This window comes from Hippichthys cyanospilos, chromosome 3 (assembly GCF_059441005.1).
Source record: "Hippichthys cyanospilos isolate Australia breed blue-spotted pipefish chromosome 3, RoL_Hcya_1.0, whole genome shotgun sequence".
Classification (NCBI taxonomy): Eukaryota; Metazoa; Chordata; class Actinopteri; order Syngnathiformes; family Syngnathidae; genus Hippichthys; species Hippichthys cyanospilos.
The window spans coordinates 10,761,990-10,774,602 of NC_142371.1; the positions used below are offsets into that span (position 1 = coordinate 10,761,990).

The window sequence follows — 12,613 nt, forward strand, 5'->3', positions numbered from 1 at the left end:
TCAAAAAGAATGAACACAATTAAGATCCCTCAGTCCGTTGTTGTGTCCTCTTTCTTCTTTATTGACTTCCTTCAAAGATGCTGTGGGCGTTCTGGTGTAGCATGTGGCGAGCTCATCTACCTCACATTCAAAAGGGTTTGAATGTCGGCTCAGACTTTTGTCTATATAAAGTTAGCGCTGTTTCTGACTAGAACCAGTCCAAGGTGCACCTAGCCTCTTTCCCCAAGTTGGCTGGGCTGGGTTCTAGATGACTTGTGACCAGAAACAGACGAAAATGGACCTTTATACTGTGTCATGGATTAAAACCGTTGATTTAGTGCACTGATAGACAGTGATCATGTTGCGGCTTCATTATGAAGGTAACAGGAATTTCTGATCGATAAAAGGGTAAATGCAGTGTACGTTGGAACTAAGTCTGTTTATTTGCTGACAAATGCAAGTGCCAAAATCAAACTGCAAAGCATCCAAATCATTGTCCAAACTAACTTCAGGAGTAGCTTCAGGGATGATTGCTATTGTTGAACGTAATGGTTATTTTTTAGTGACCAATGTTCACCTGTTTCCAACCATCACGTTTTCAGCAAAATTCCCCCAAAAAAAGGCAAGGACAGTGAGCGCAAAATGCTGGAAGAGCACTTATCTGGATGCAGAAGGTTCCATGTGAAACAATCCGAAATGAAAACACTTTGGCAATGTTAACTCACTAGTTACTGCCTGAATTGCACCCACATCATTGAATAATATTCTAGTCATGTACAGTGCCCAAATTGCTGGGGTCTCTCCGTCTGTCCATCCGTCTGCCTGTCCATCCACCCGCTTGCCCATCCGTCCGTCCATCAAGGTCCCAAGTCACCTGTCAAATTTAGTGGAATTTCAGTAAAGAAATGTGTTTTCTTTTCTTTCTGTGATAAAACAGCTTCTGCTCAAATCATCCAATTTAGAGTCACAGAATGTTGTTGGACCGACTTATTTTTATAGTGGAGCAGAAGTGAGGGATTTAGGTCAGATGCAAATCGCTTCCTTGTAATAATTTCAGCATGTGTTGATCCATCTGGAGCCCACAGCAGAATAATAAGCACAAGCCTCGCTAGCATGTGCCGACATTCAAAAGGCGGCAAAGACATGCTCAGCAGCTGAAGGCGACTTAGCGAGCATCTTTGGTTAGAAATGTAATAGAATAGAATGCCTTTAATATCACAATAATGCTGCATGAAATGAATCAAGATAAAAACAATAAGCTCATGTGAAGGATTTTGATGACTGGACCAGTAAAGGTTTTGCATGAAAATGCATTTTAGCAGGGATGCATAAAATGCCACCAAAGTGGACTTTTTATTGGAACATGAAGCTGCAGGGAATCTCGCCCAGCTCCCCGTGTTGCTGCAAAAATTAATTAAACACGACTTCGGGTCGTAGTCGCACGTCACATCAAATTTAAGAGAAACAACCCTAGCGTAAGGCCTCATTTAATTATGAAAAAGTCACTGAGGCATCGGCGCTTCTGCTTGGTATCGTACACGGCACCCGCACGAGAAACAACAGGCTGTCTGAAACCTGCACTCATCACTACCTCAGATGCTAAAACCTGTGTGGTAGGTCCTTCCAAAGTGTGCAACAGAGCCATCTCTGCAAATTACGCCAATGATCGCTTATGGGACTTTTCGACTTAGAAGCAAGGCCATGTACAGCGGGTCTGACTTTATATTAAATCGCCATGATGTCCTAAATAAATACAATATTGTTGTGAACTTGTTTTACACAGAAAGTCCAAACCATGATATTTTGTATTATACAGTACATTGAGGTGTCAGGGGAAATAGTTTCTGTAATTATTCATTGGCCTCTCTGATAAGGCAAATTAACACCCATCTTCACTTATCCCCATCAGGATGGATGGTGTTGTGCAACTGATTTAGGGCGAGAGATGCCGTACACCATCAACTGGTTCTCAGGCAATCTCACATAAAGAATTACACCTACTAATGGACAATTTGGTGTCAATCAACTTAATATTTTAAAATGTGGGAGGAAACTGGTGTACCAGGAAAAAATGCATGCAAGCATCAGGGATTAATGTAAACTCAACATCGGAAGGCCAGAGGTGCCTTCCAATCCAACCTGGATCTCGATCTGCAAAGCGGATGTGGCGACTGGCTGTTTACATTTATTTATTTCATTATTTAGATCAGGGTTGGGCGATTGAAGGCCCCTGCTTGCACGCGTGCACACACACACACACACACACACACACACACACACACACACACGCACACACACACACGCACACACACACATATACATACATGAAATTTGTTCTTAAGTACGGTATTCATTATTTGTCATTATTTGTCATCATACATTTCTGAATGCATGTCAAATAATATCATGTACCATTATAAAAAAAACTATATACAGTATACTGATTTGTTTTAAAATGCAATGCATATATATATATATATATATATATATATATATATATATATATATATATATATATATATATATATATATATATATATATATATATATATATATATATATATATATATATGTGTGTGTGTGTGTGTGTGTGTGTGTGCGTGCGTGCGTGTGTGCGCGTGTGCGTGTGTGTATGTATGCATTGCATTTTAAACAAAATCATTTTAAAACGAATCAGTATACTGAATATAGTTTTTTATTTTTGTCATGGTATATGATATTCTTTGACATGCATTCATGCATTGTTGTCATACGTACATCTGCTATGAACGTGATTGTTCCTATGTGGCCCTCCAAAGCACCGGTGAAGAATCGTGACCCCTCCATCCCAACACTCCAGAAATATGGGGAAAAAAGTTTGCCCTTTCTTCAACTCATCACAATACAGAGATACCTTAAGTCTTTTTTGCTGTTCTTTTGTCCTTCCAAACTTCATAGTTTGGTTGACAGTAAACTGTCAACAGATGTAATCTTGTGTATAGTCATCTTAGGCATTTACAGAAAGTGCAGACAAAGATACAAGAGTTCTGTAACCTGAGTCCTGTTTACCTCGAACAATGATTTGGTTTAGCAAATTAGCGGTTTAGCATGACGTCCTGAAAAGGGTGATTACTTTCTGATTACATGATTCGCATGTAAACTGTGTATTAGGGCGCCCTCTGCTGCTCTCTTTCAGAAATTGTGACAACTCAATCTGGTTGTCATATTTTATCATATTGTATTTGTTGTTGTTGTTTTTTAATCATTCTCTTCTTGTCACGCAAAATGTTCAAATAGTGTCTTGATTTCTTAGTACTCTATTTTCACATTTCAAGGCTTGTACACTGAACCTTTCTAACAACTGTGCAATTGTTTTTGTTTCCACTTACAAATGTACACTAACAGCAGGACATGAATACGAAATTAAAAAGAAAATCACTACTGGTTATGACAACACAAACAGTGGTGCGTGTTCAGCGAACAGAGGCCAGACGAGGGTAGCTTGTTTCTGCAGGAAAAGCTGTGTGAGAGTCGGTAATCAAGCCAATATGAGCTGAGTGTCAGACAGACGACAGGGAGGATGGGCAGACAGACACAGGCGGCAATCCCTCAGGGCCTTTGCTGATTGGCACTGATCACAAGGTCCTAGCAAGGTGCAATTTAACGTCAGAGTGTAAACAAGGTCAAAAAGATGGAGCTGTCGCCCAGCCTGTCAGTGACAAGAAAGGTGGCAGGAGGAGCTTCAAGGTGATGACAGAAAAACACTTTGGATCACCAGTGCAGTCATTTTCTTATCGACGGCTGCAAAAAATGTGTTGAAATGTGGAAACTTAACATATAAAACCGCTTTTGCCTTTTTAACTCATTGAGTGGAAGCGACCCTTTCAGACTTCTTACCCTGACACTTGGAAAAAAAATAAAAACAAAAAATAAGGTATTTGGAATTTAATGAGTATTTTGGGCTAATATATATCACATATGTTTAGGACATGGAAGCCAAGTAACTTCTCTGTGAAATGAATTCAAACCCACTCTCACACACACACGCTCGCACGCGCGCACAAATACATACATTATATATATATATATATATATATATATATATATATATATATATATATATATATATATATATATATATATATATATATATATATATATATATATATATATATATATATATATATATATATATATACACACACACACACGCAAAAGAAGTTATTTCATTTTATATACCTCACACACATTTACAAGGCTACCAAATTTATATAAATATACATTTTAAATTACAGGAACAGAGCTTATGCTGTAAAAATAGTTTATTCTGATACTTTCTGAAGCTAAAATGCTATTCTAATGCTCCTACCTGAAATGCACTGCCATTACACTTCTAACCATGATAATTAGATGTGAACTTGATGTGCACCTAACGTGAACTACTATTACCTTCCGAACCAGTATTTTTACACTGAATGCAGTTTGATTTTATGATACTCACATAAGCAACCTGGCAAAGAAACTGTAGTGTCCTTGATGGTTAATCTGAACATGCATCCATTTCCTACATAAAATCACTCCAACTTTTTTGGTTACTGGATATGCCATTTACTAACGACGGTTCCAGACAGTTAATGCACAACGGATGGTGTTGACATCGAGACATATTGATCCACATGTGAAAGGAATTGGTGCCCTGGGCAATTTTGGGTTATTTGAAAGGAGGGACAAGCAAGGAAAGCGAGTAATGCAAAAGTTTATCTTACAGAGACTTGCCTGAGGCGGGATGCTCAACACCGAATGCTGACTGGTCCAGTTGCCTCCATATTGATTCCATACTGGGATGTGCCAGTGGGCCAGCCAATGCCTCTGGTACTGACTGTCTGACTGGGATTGATTCATTAACGTCAGAACGTATTTACTTTAATTCAAAACCAATAGTCACAAGCTAGTGTTAACTTTTTCTTGTGGCTGTCCTGTTGTATGCACCACTTAGCACTCACAAAAAAGCATGTAATTAAATACAGTACCATAATTTTATAATTTGGATTTACCGTAACTGACAAAGGTGGTGATTGTGTGACGTATGATGACTCGATGAGGACTCACTTATAAACAGTGTTGGGCAAGTTACTTCAAAACTGTGATGTATTATTTATTACTTATTACCGTCATTTCAAAGTACAGTAATTAGTTACATTGCAATATTACTGTATTTGAAATTTAATGCATGACATTACTATTGCGTTACATTTATATCACTCTCACCACCATAACTGGAAATATAGATTGCTGGCTGGGTCAGGGATGGAGGTTTCTAAAATAGATGGTTTCGGTGGGGTTAACGTAAGCAGCTAGCCTACATCATTGTTAAGGTGCTTAACTGTTTTGTACGCTTCATCTCGATACACATTGAGCAGTACGATTTATAGAGTGCAGTATTATTAAAAGCAATTGTACAGTGAACATTTGCGTTAGCTTACCTTGTCATTATTGCAAGTTGTGACAGTGATCTTTCCAACAAGGTTTCCAAATGCTAGTGATCCACTGTGGAAAGCGGCAGCATATCTCCTAATGGATCTCCAGACCTCTTGATGTCAAAGTGCCATCTCTCAGCGAGAGAGGGCAATCCTCCGTGTGTTTTCTTTTCGCTAACTTCACATTACTATGGCACCGGTCTAAATGGTGGCCAAATTACTGGCCCTATTTGGCGAAGTGGACAACTTTTTAGGTGTTGCACACAAAGTGCACCCAACAATTAGATTTTTCTTGTCTCCATCTCTGACGAACTTGGTAATGGTCGTATGTCCATCAACCTGCCGTTTCATCTCAGGGGTAGATGATCAGCAAGTAAACATTTTGCCCCGGACTTTTCTCCTCCGATGTTGCGGTGTTTTTGGCGAATTTGGGAGAACCTCCCCACCACCACTTTCAGGCTAAAAATGCATTGTAATGCATTGCCTTACTCTCATTCGTAAGTAGTAGAATATTACTTTTTTTGTGTGTAATATATTACATTAGTGCGTTACAGCAAAAAGTAAGGCATTACAGTAATTACTTTACTTTTGTGATGCATTACTCCTAACACTGGTTATAAATACAGAAAATATTTCAACAGGTAGAAGACTGATTTAATATAAAACAATACAAGGCCTGCATTTACCCAACGTCCCAGATATTTGCCATTTGAATGTTGTCTTTTATTAATTTTGTACCTCTGAAAATATCTGCATGACATAAAATTTGTCGTTAACCACGTGTCATGAACCATCATTTGTTTTAGTTTGTGTGTGTGTGTGGGGGGGGGACAACAACTTCAAACGCTGATACGTAGACTATTAAAACTGGATTTCAAGGCAACTGCCTTGAACAAAGTATGAACAATCATCAGATTATTTTGAGCAGGACTAATATGTATTTTTTAATTGTATATATTTTTATTTCTCTCCATTTAGTTTAGACCATCCTTTGAACATACATTTGCTAATTGTACAAAAGGAAGGCTTGGACAAAGACTACCACAATCAAAACGATTTTTATTCAAAATATTTTCACAAACTACAGTACATGGTATTATCCAAATACAGTAATAATTTTGCGGTGCAAATTCACAAGATTGGTAGGTGATAGAGATTTGATAGGTGTTGCAAGCCGCAATGTGACAAGTCTGTGGTTAAGACTTTCCCCCTTTACCTTCACTGAATAGCTAAAATAATCTTATCAAAGAGAATCTTAGTGCGGATGGTAATGCCCAAAACACTTTGGAAACTTCTTTCAGCATCGCTCAAAAAAACAAAACAAAAACAAGACAATAAAACAATAGTGCTTTTATACCAGTGTTGTTACCGTAAAATTCACACTTTTACAGTGTTGTAAAAAGAAACTGTATGCTATAAAGATCCTCTGTCCTTATATTTGAATGACAGTGGCATACTTGAACTCCACAGAGGTTCATAATGTCAAAGTTTGCATGACTGTATTGTCATGGTGTCTTCTGGCCAGCGGTACGAGTCCTCAGTAAAGTCATCATAGTCGGTGGTGAAAATTAGCGAACGTACAAACGCTTCTTTGTCAGAAGGCTCTGGGCGAAGCGTTGCTATGTTGTGCTCATAGGCATATTCAATTATCTGCAACACACGTTTCACATGGAAAGAATGAACGAATGAACATACATTGGGCACTAAAAAAATGTACGTACTGTAATTGCACGAGAGTTGAACTCTCACCTTAACTGCCAGCACAAGTGAGACTTCCCTGATGGAGCTGAGAGGTGGATACAATCTTCCCTCATAAAGGTCCTTCTCGGTCACTTGGTCAGCAAGAGCCTGTTTTACGGGAAACACACAAATTATTGTTTCATGGCTCCTTATGATGTGGCCTGCAGAAAAAATAAGCCCCTTGGGCTTTATTGTGTTTTTAGTCTTGGTGATACTTGACTGTGTGACAAAAGGTTTAGTGGGCTTTCTTCAATGCCAAATAATTCCTACATTCAATTGATGTACTGTAAGTAGGAACATTTCACTTACTTATTCCCAAAGACATATGATCCTTTTTTTTCAGGTGTTTGGCTAAAGGAGAGTCTTGCTGTTGATAAATGAATTTGTAGTTACTTATTATGTTAGTGCTTAAAGTAATAACTTACTTTTTTACCAAAATTAATAAAATGACCTCATTAACTAAAGTAATTGATGACTTTAGTAAATACCTAAAGTCATCAATTAGTTTTATACGTCATTAGTTAAAATAATATTTGACCTTAATACAAAATTACTTAAAATAATTGATTACTTTACCGCTTAGTTACCTTAAATAATTGATTGCATTAATCCTTGACTTATTTGATACCAGTCCTTTTTAGACCATCCTTCAGCCAACACTTGTGAAAATTCCAAAATAAAACTAAAAAAAAAAAAAAAACCCTAAAAAAAAAGAAAGTACAAATATGTCTTTAGGTTTTATTGTTAAGAATAGTGCAAACGGTAGTATTTTATTATCATTCTTCATTTGTGTGGTATGTGTGTTTAGAAATGTATATTTTTTCATTTATTTGTTTTTCTTACATCACCATTATCACGCAAAGTATTTCATTAATGACATTTTCCATGGGGTTCACATTCACACCCATGACCAAATTTAGGTCTCCAGTTAACTTGATGCATGCAACTCCATGTACTGTATAATTGAAACCTAAGACCTCTTTAGTGTGAACAAACGTGCTTACCATAACGCTCATATCTTTTCACACGTTTCTTTTACATGGTGTTACTTTGTGAAATGCTACCATCAATTCAAAAGAAAAATGTGGGGAGGCTTCTGACAGCTAATAAAATTAATAGATTTTTGTTTAATGTTAAAAAAAACAAAATATTGCACTTAAACACACACACCGATACCTATGAAAACACGACTTTCTTAACGGTGCCAATCACGACAAACTCTAGATGGTGTGAAGAAAAAAAAAACATACAAAAGCACACCTAATACAATAAAGTAAATTAACATCTATCCACCCACACATCCATCCATTTTCAGCTCTGTAATAATGAAGGCCAAATGTTCTTACTGACTTGAAAATACATTGTGAATGTTTTGAAGATAAAAATGCAAGAGTTAGGTTTGTATAAGTTGTTTCAAATGGAAATAGTTATCCAACAAAAAAATGGATAATTATTTCCATTACTATCTATCTACTTTATCTAATTGAAGCTGATCTTTTTTAGGCAGGTCATGGAATGGAGGCTGCATTGATGTGTTGAGTATATACTGTGGTGTGTTTGTGACTGTGGTGTGTATTCATTGTATACTGTATGCGCTTGTGTCAAATGTCAATGCTACCTCTGCGGCAGTGAGAAAAACATCTTCAGTGATGTGTTGAATAGCGCAGGCGGTGACACCAAGGCCCACACCGGGAAAGATGTAAGCGTTGTTTCCTTGACCAGGGTACAGTGTCCTCCCCTCAGGTAAAGTGACGGGGTCGAATGGACTGCCACTGGCAAAGATGCCTCTCCCCTAGGACAAGGCCAGTATTATTATCTATTCAAATGTAGTACATGCATTGTCCTTGTAAACTAAATGAAAACGTATAAGTTTCCACAGTACCTCCGTGAACGTGTAACATTGCTCAGCAGTGCACTCGGCTTTGCTGGTTGGGTTGCTGAGAGCAAAGATGATGGGGTGTTTGTTAAAGGATGCCATGTCTCTGATTATCTGCTCTGAGAAGGCGCCAGCCACAGCTGCCACACCTGAAATGTAAAGGCTGAAATAAGCAACAAAAGGGGTTGTTGGTTCACAGAACAGACATTTTGCATTCCCCAAAAGCAGGCGATAAATTACAGTGGGCCCCCGGTTTACGAGATTACTCCGTTCCGCGGTTGGGATCGTAACGCGAATTCACTGTATGCTGGGCAATCCAAACCTATGTTGATTAGCTAATGCGTGTAAAACCCCAAGTAAAAACATCAAAATTGTAAATACATATGAAAAAATGGTATCAAAATAGTATAGTGAGTGTTACTTATATTTAATATACTGTACATGTGTACAATTAAATAACATCATAAATAAAAAATATAGAAAGATTATTTTACCTTTGAGTGACTTGATGAGCTTGTTATGGCCATATTCCATAGTGAGGCTAGCCTAGCCTAGCTAGCTTAGACTTCTTCGTATTTTTTGATTATCTCCAGCTTCGTTTCCATATAAATCATCTTCTTACTTCTCTCTAACATCACTAGCAATCTTGGGGCCAATGCATGCCTTGGGGCATTGCAAACCAATTCAAGTTTGAATTAAGCACTAAAATGCACAATAAACGTGTTTTTGTAAGCACTCACAGGAGAACAAAGCTTTAACGGCTCGCCGTTTTGGAACGAGTGACGCCGACCAATAACAGACCAGTATCTCCAGAACTAGTAGACCAGTATCTTAGGGAGTCCTGCCACCGACCAATAGCAGACCAGTATTGTAGTGACGTAAGCAGTGACACATGTATATACATATGAGCGCGGAGTGACTCGCAGTGTCACGCACACACATTGACCGCCATGTTTGAGGTGTCGTAAGGCGAAAAAAATGGCGGAAAGAAGGGACCAAAAAAACGTCGCGGTCCATGTCGTACGGTGGAAAAAACGTAAGGCAGGGATGTCGTGAACTGGGGGTCCACTGTAGTTTGCAATGCAGTGTACAATTATGTTCACACCCAGCACAAAATGGCAGTCACTGCTGCACAGACAGTTCTTTGTATGGTTATTTAATATTTATTTCTTTAGTCAATTCATTCATTTACTGTGATAAGAACTGTACTACTGAGTTAGTGGTAGCGGCACTATTGGGGGTGCTGGTCTACATTAACAAGTGCAACCTGTAGTATTTGTTCCTTGACATTCTATTATTTTATTATTTTATATTTGGCCTTTACCAATGAGAGCTGTGGGTTTCAGTTCACGAACCACTTCCTCCAAGGTCCTCATTTGTGGGTGCTCGTGAGCAAACCTCTCCTTCTCGTGCGTCAGGTGATCTCGACCCTCCAAGAACAGGACAATGTCAAAGTGGGTGATCCATGTTGAGGAATGCACAATTATTAAGCGATCCTTAATATTTATATCAGAATGGACTGGTCGCCAGCTAATTGCAGGACACAAACAAAATATTAAACACTCAAACCGATGAGCAAGTATGAGTGCTCAGTTAATATAATAACCTACATGCTTTTAAAATTTGGGAGTAGTCAGTAGAAGAAAAAACATGTAAATGGACTTCAACTTTGGAGCACTATTCAACCTTAGGCACTCAAAGCGCTTTGCACTGGCTACTCAGTTACCTACTGATGAGGCAGCATCAGGAGCAACTGGGGGTTCAGTGTCTTGCTCAGGGGCACTTCGACATAGCTACAATGGTTGGGATGGAACCCACAACTTCTCGGTTGGGAGACGACCACTCTACCACTGAGCCATGTCAACATGTAAGCACAGGGGAGAAAATACCAACCGTACCGAGGTGCAGCTGTACCTATGATAAGAGTATTTCAATAAAAACACCTTGACAATGAGGCCCTTGGAATCCACCATCCAGATCTTCTTCAAACTCTCCTCCTTAGCAAGCCCCTCTTTCTCCATGGCCATTGCAATCAACTCAGCAATCCCCATCGCTGCCTGGTACAAACATAACGGTGAAGATAAGACTTTTTCGGTGATTTTATAATGTGTTGTTACAAGGGTGTGTCTGGACAGATGAAGACAGACAGACAAACAGTTTTTTTTAACATTTGTTTGAACTTTTTACCTTCATGAATCCAAACATTTACAACAGTTGTAGGGAAGCAACACTGGTGTCATTACTTATTACACATAAATCCATACTAGAACCTCCTATCCTTCAATATACACATATATCAATAAATTTGTCAATAAGCTCATTCAGTGAACCCGCCATTCAAAACAATGCAAATGTTACATTTTAATAGCAAAATTAGATGAGCAATGCAAGGAAGTTGTGAAAAGAATTGACATGGATGTCACAAACCTACCAATCAAATTATCAGCCATTACAAATTTCCTCACTTTTTAACACAAAATCTCAGTTCATCTCATGTACCATTATCAAGTCGGAATAGTCTAGTCTCAGTATGCAGGCAAAACCTACCTCCCCAGCACCTTGGAATACAATGATGTGGTCACTCATTTTGCTCCCCGTGATGCGGAGGGCCGCCAAAAGGCCAGCGACCGCTACAGCAGCAGTGCCTGAGAGGAATTCCAGAACGTCAATTTCGGACCACTCCATGCAATACATAAGACATATACTGTACATTGTTACCTGCGTTTATATAGTGTGTTAGTGTAAACAAGTTATCTGCATAACGGAGACTTCTTATTCTTTGCTTAGTGGCTCAGAAAGCCTAAATCTAAATGTCACATTGTTTTTCAAATGAACACTGACCAGAGGGATTTCCTTGGACAAATGGTTCACAATTATGTAAACAAATTTCCTATGTTAGGGTTAGGGTCCACGAAACTATGCTCTGACATGACTGTTGTATATCCATCTATCCATTTTCTTTACAGATTCATGGGGACCTATCCTAGCTAACTGTGGACGAAAACGAGCCGACACCTTGGATTGGTCACCGTTCATTCTCAGTGAACAGACACACATCAAAATCTCCCATTCACACATCACTAAGTTTGAATTGAATTGAATTGCCTGCTCGGGGGTCAGCTAAGTGAACCAATACACTAACAATTATGATTTGAATTGTATTGTAGATATAATGAAGTCTATCGAAAAAACAGCAACTTTCCTTTCTAAACATGACAACTCTACTGTTTGAGTGGGTTGTGCAATAGTGTGGCTGTAGTTCGCAATGACAATATATTTTTTCTACCATATTTCTCAAAATACCACCTGAGAGTAACCAAAACGGAGCATTACCATTGAAGGGGCCAGTTTAAACAGCTTTGTAGTTGGATATTATTGTTATGTAAGCTAATAACCATACTAAGGTTAGTCAGCTACCTTGGATGTCATCGTTGAATGTGCAATACATGTTTCTGTACTTGCTGAGCAAACGGAACGCGTTAACGTTTGCAAAATCTTCAAACTGGATCAGGCAGTCCATTCCATACCTGTAAAAAAAAAGAAATACATTTTACATTGTTCA

At 38.5% G+C, this 12,613-nt stretch overlaps 1 protein-coding gene and 1 long non-coding RNA gene across 4 annotated transcripts in view; both read right to left on the reverse strand.

The window, feature by feature from the left end:
- Window positions 1–480: 480 nt before the first annotated feature.
- LOC148425741 (uncharacterized) lies at window positions 481–5,604 on the reverse strand. 2 transcript variants are annotated; one of them, XR_015865211.1, is made up of 3 exons: window positions 5,442–5,604; window positions 4,735–4,845; window positions 481–853 (listed from the first exon to the last, which is right to left on the reverse strand). It is a non-coding gene; the product is annotated as an uncharacterized LOC148425741 (long non-coding RNA). The 2 variants fall into 2 exon arrangements; XR_015865210.1 differs by having other exon boundaries at window positions 4,725–4,845.
- Window positions 5,605–6,474: 870 nt separating this feature from the next.
- Window positions 6,475–12,613, reverse strand: part of me1 (malic enzyme 1, NADP(+)-dependent, cytosolic) — a 79,695-nt gene continuing 73,556 nt past the window's right edge. For both annotated transcript variants that reach the window (XM_088411528.1, XM_088411529.1), the window contains exons 7-14: window positions 12,469–12,578; window positions 11,599–11,696; window positions 10,995–11,108; window positions 10,376–10,481; window positions 9,058–9,200; window positions 8,794–8,967; window positions 7,185–7,283; window positions 6,475–7,085 (exon numbers count right to left, since the gene is read on the reverse strand). In XM_088411528.1, the coding sequence (XP_088267654.1) occupies window positions 6,918–7,085; window positions 7,185–7,283; window positions 8,794–8,967; window positions 9,058–9,200; window positions 10,376–10,481; window positions 10,995–11,108; window positions 11,599–11,696; window positions 12,469–12,578 (1,012 nt within the window). In that variant the 3' untranslated portion in view covers window positions 6,475–6,917. The remainder of the gene's footprint in view (window positions 7,086–7,184; window positions 7,284–8,793; window positions 8,968–9,057; window positions 9,201–10,375; window positions 10,482–10,994; window positions 11,109–11,598; window positions 11,697–12,468; window positions 12,579–12,613) is intronic.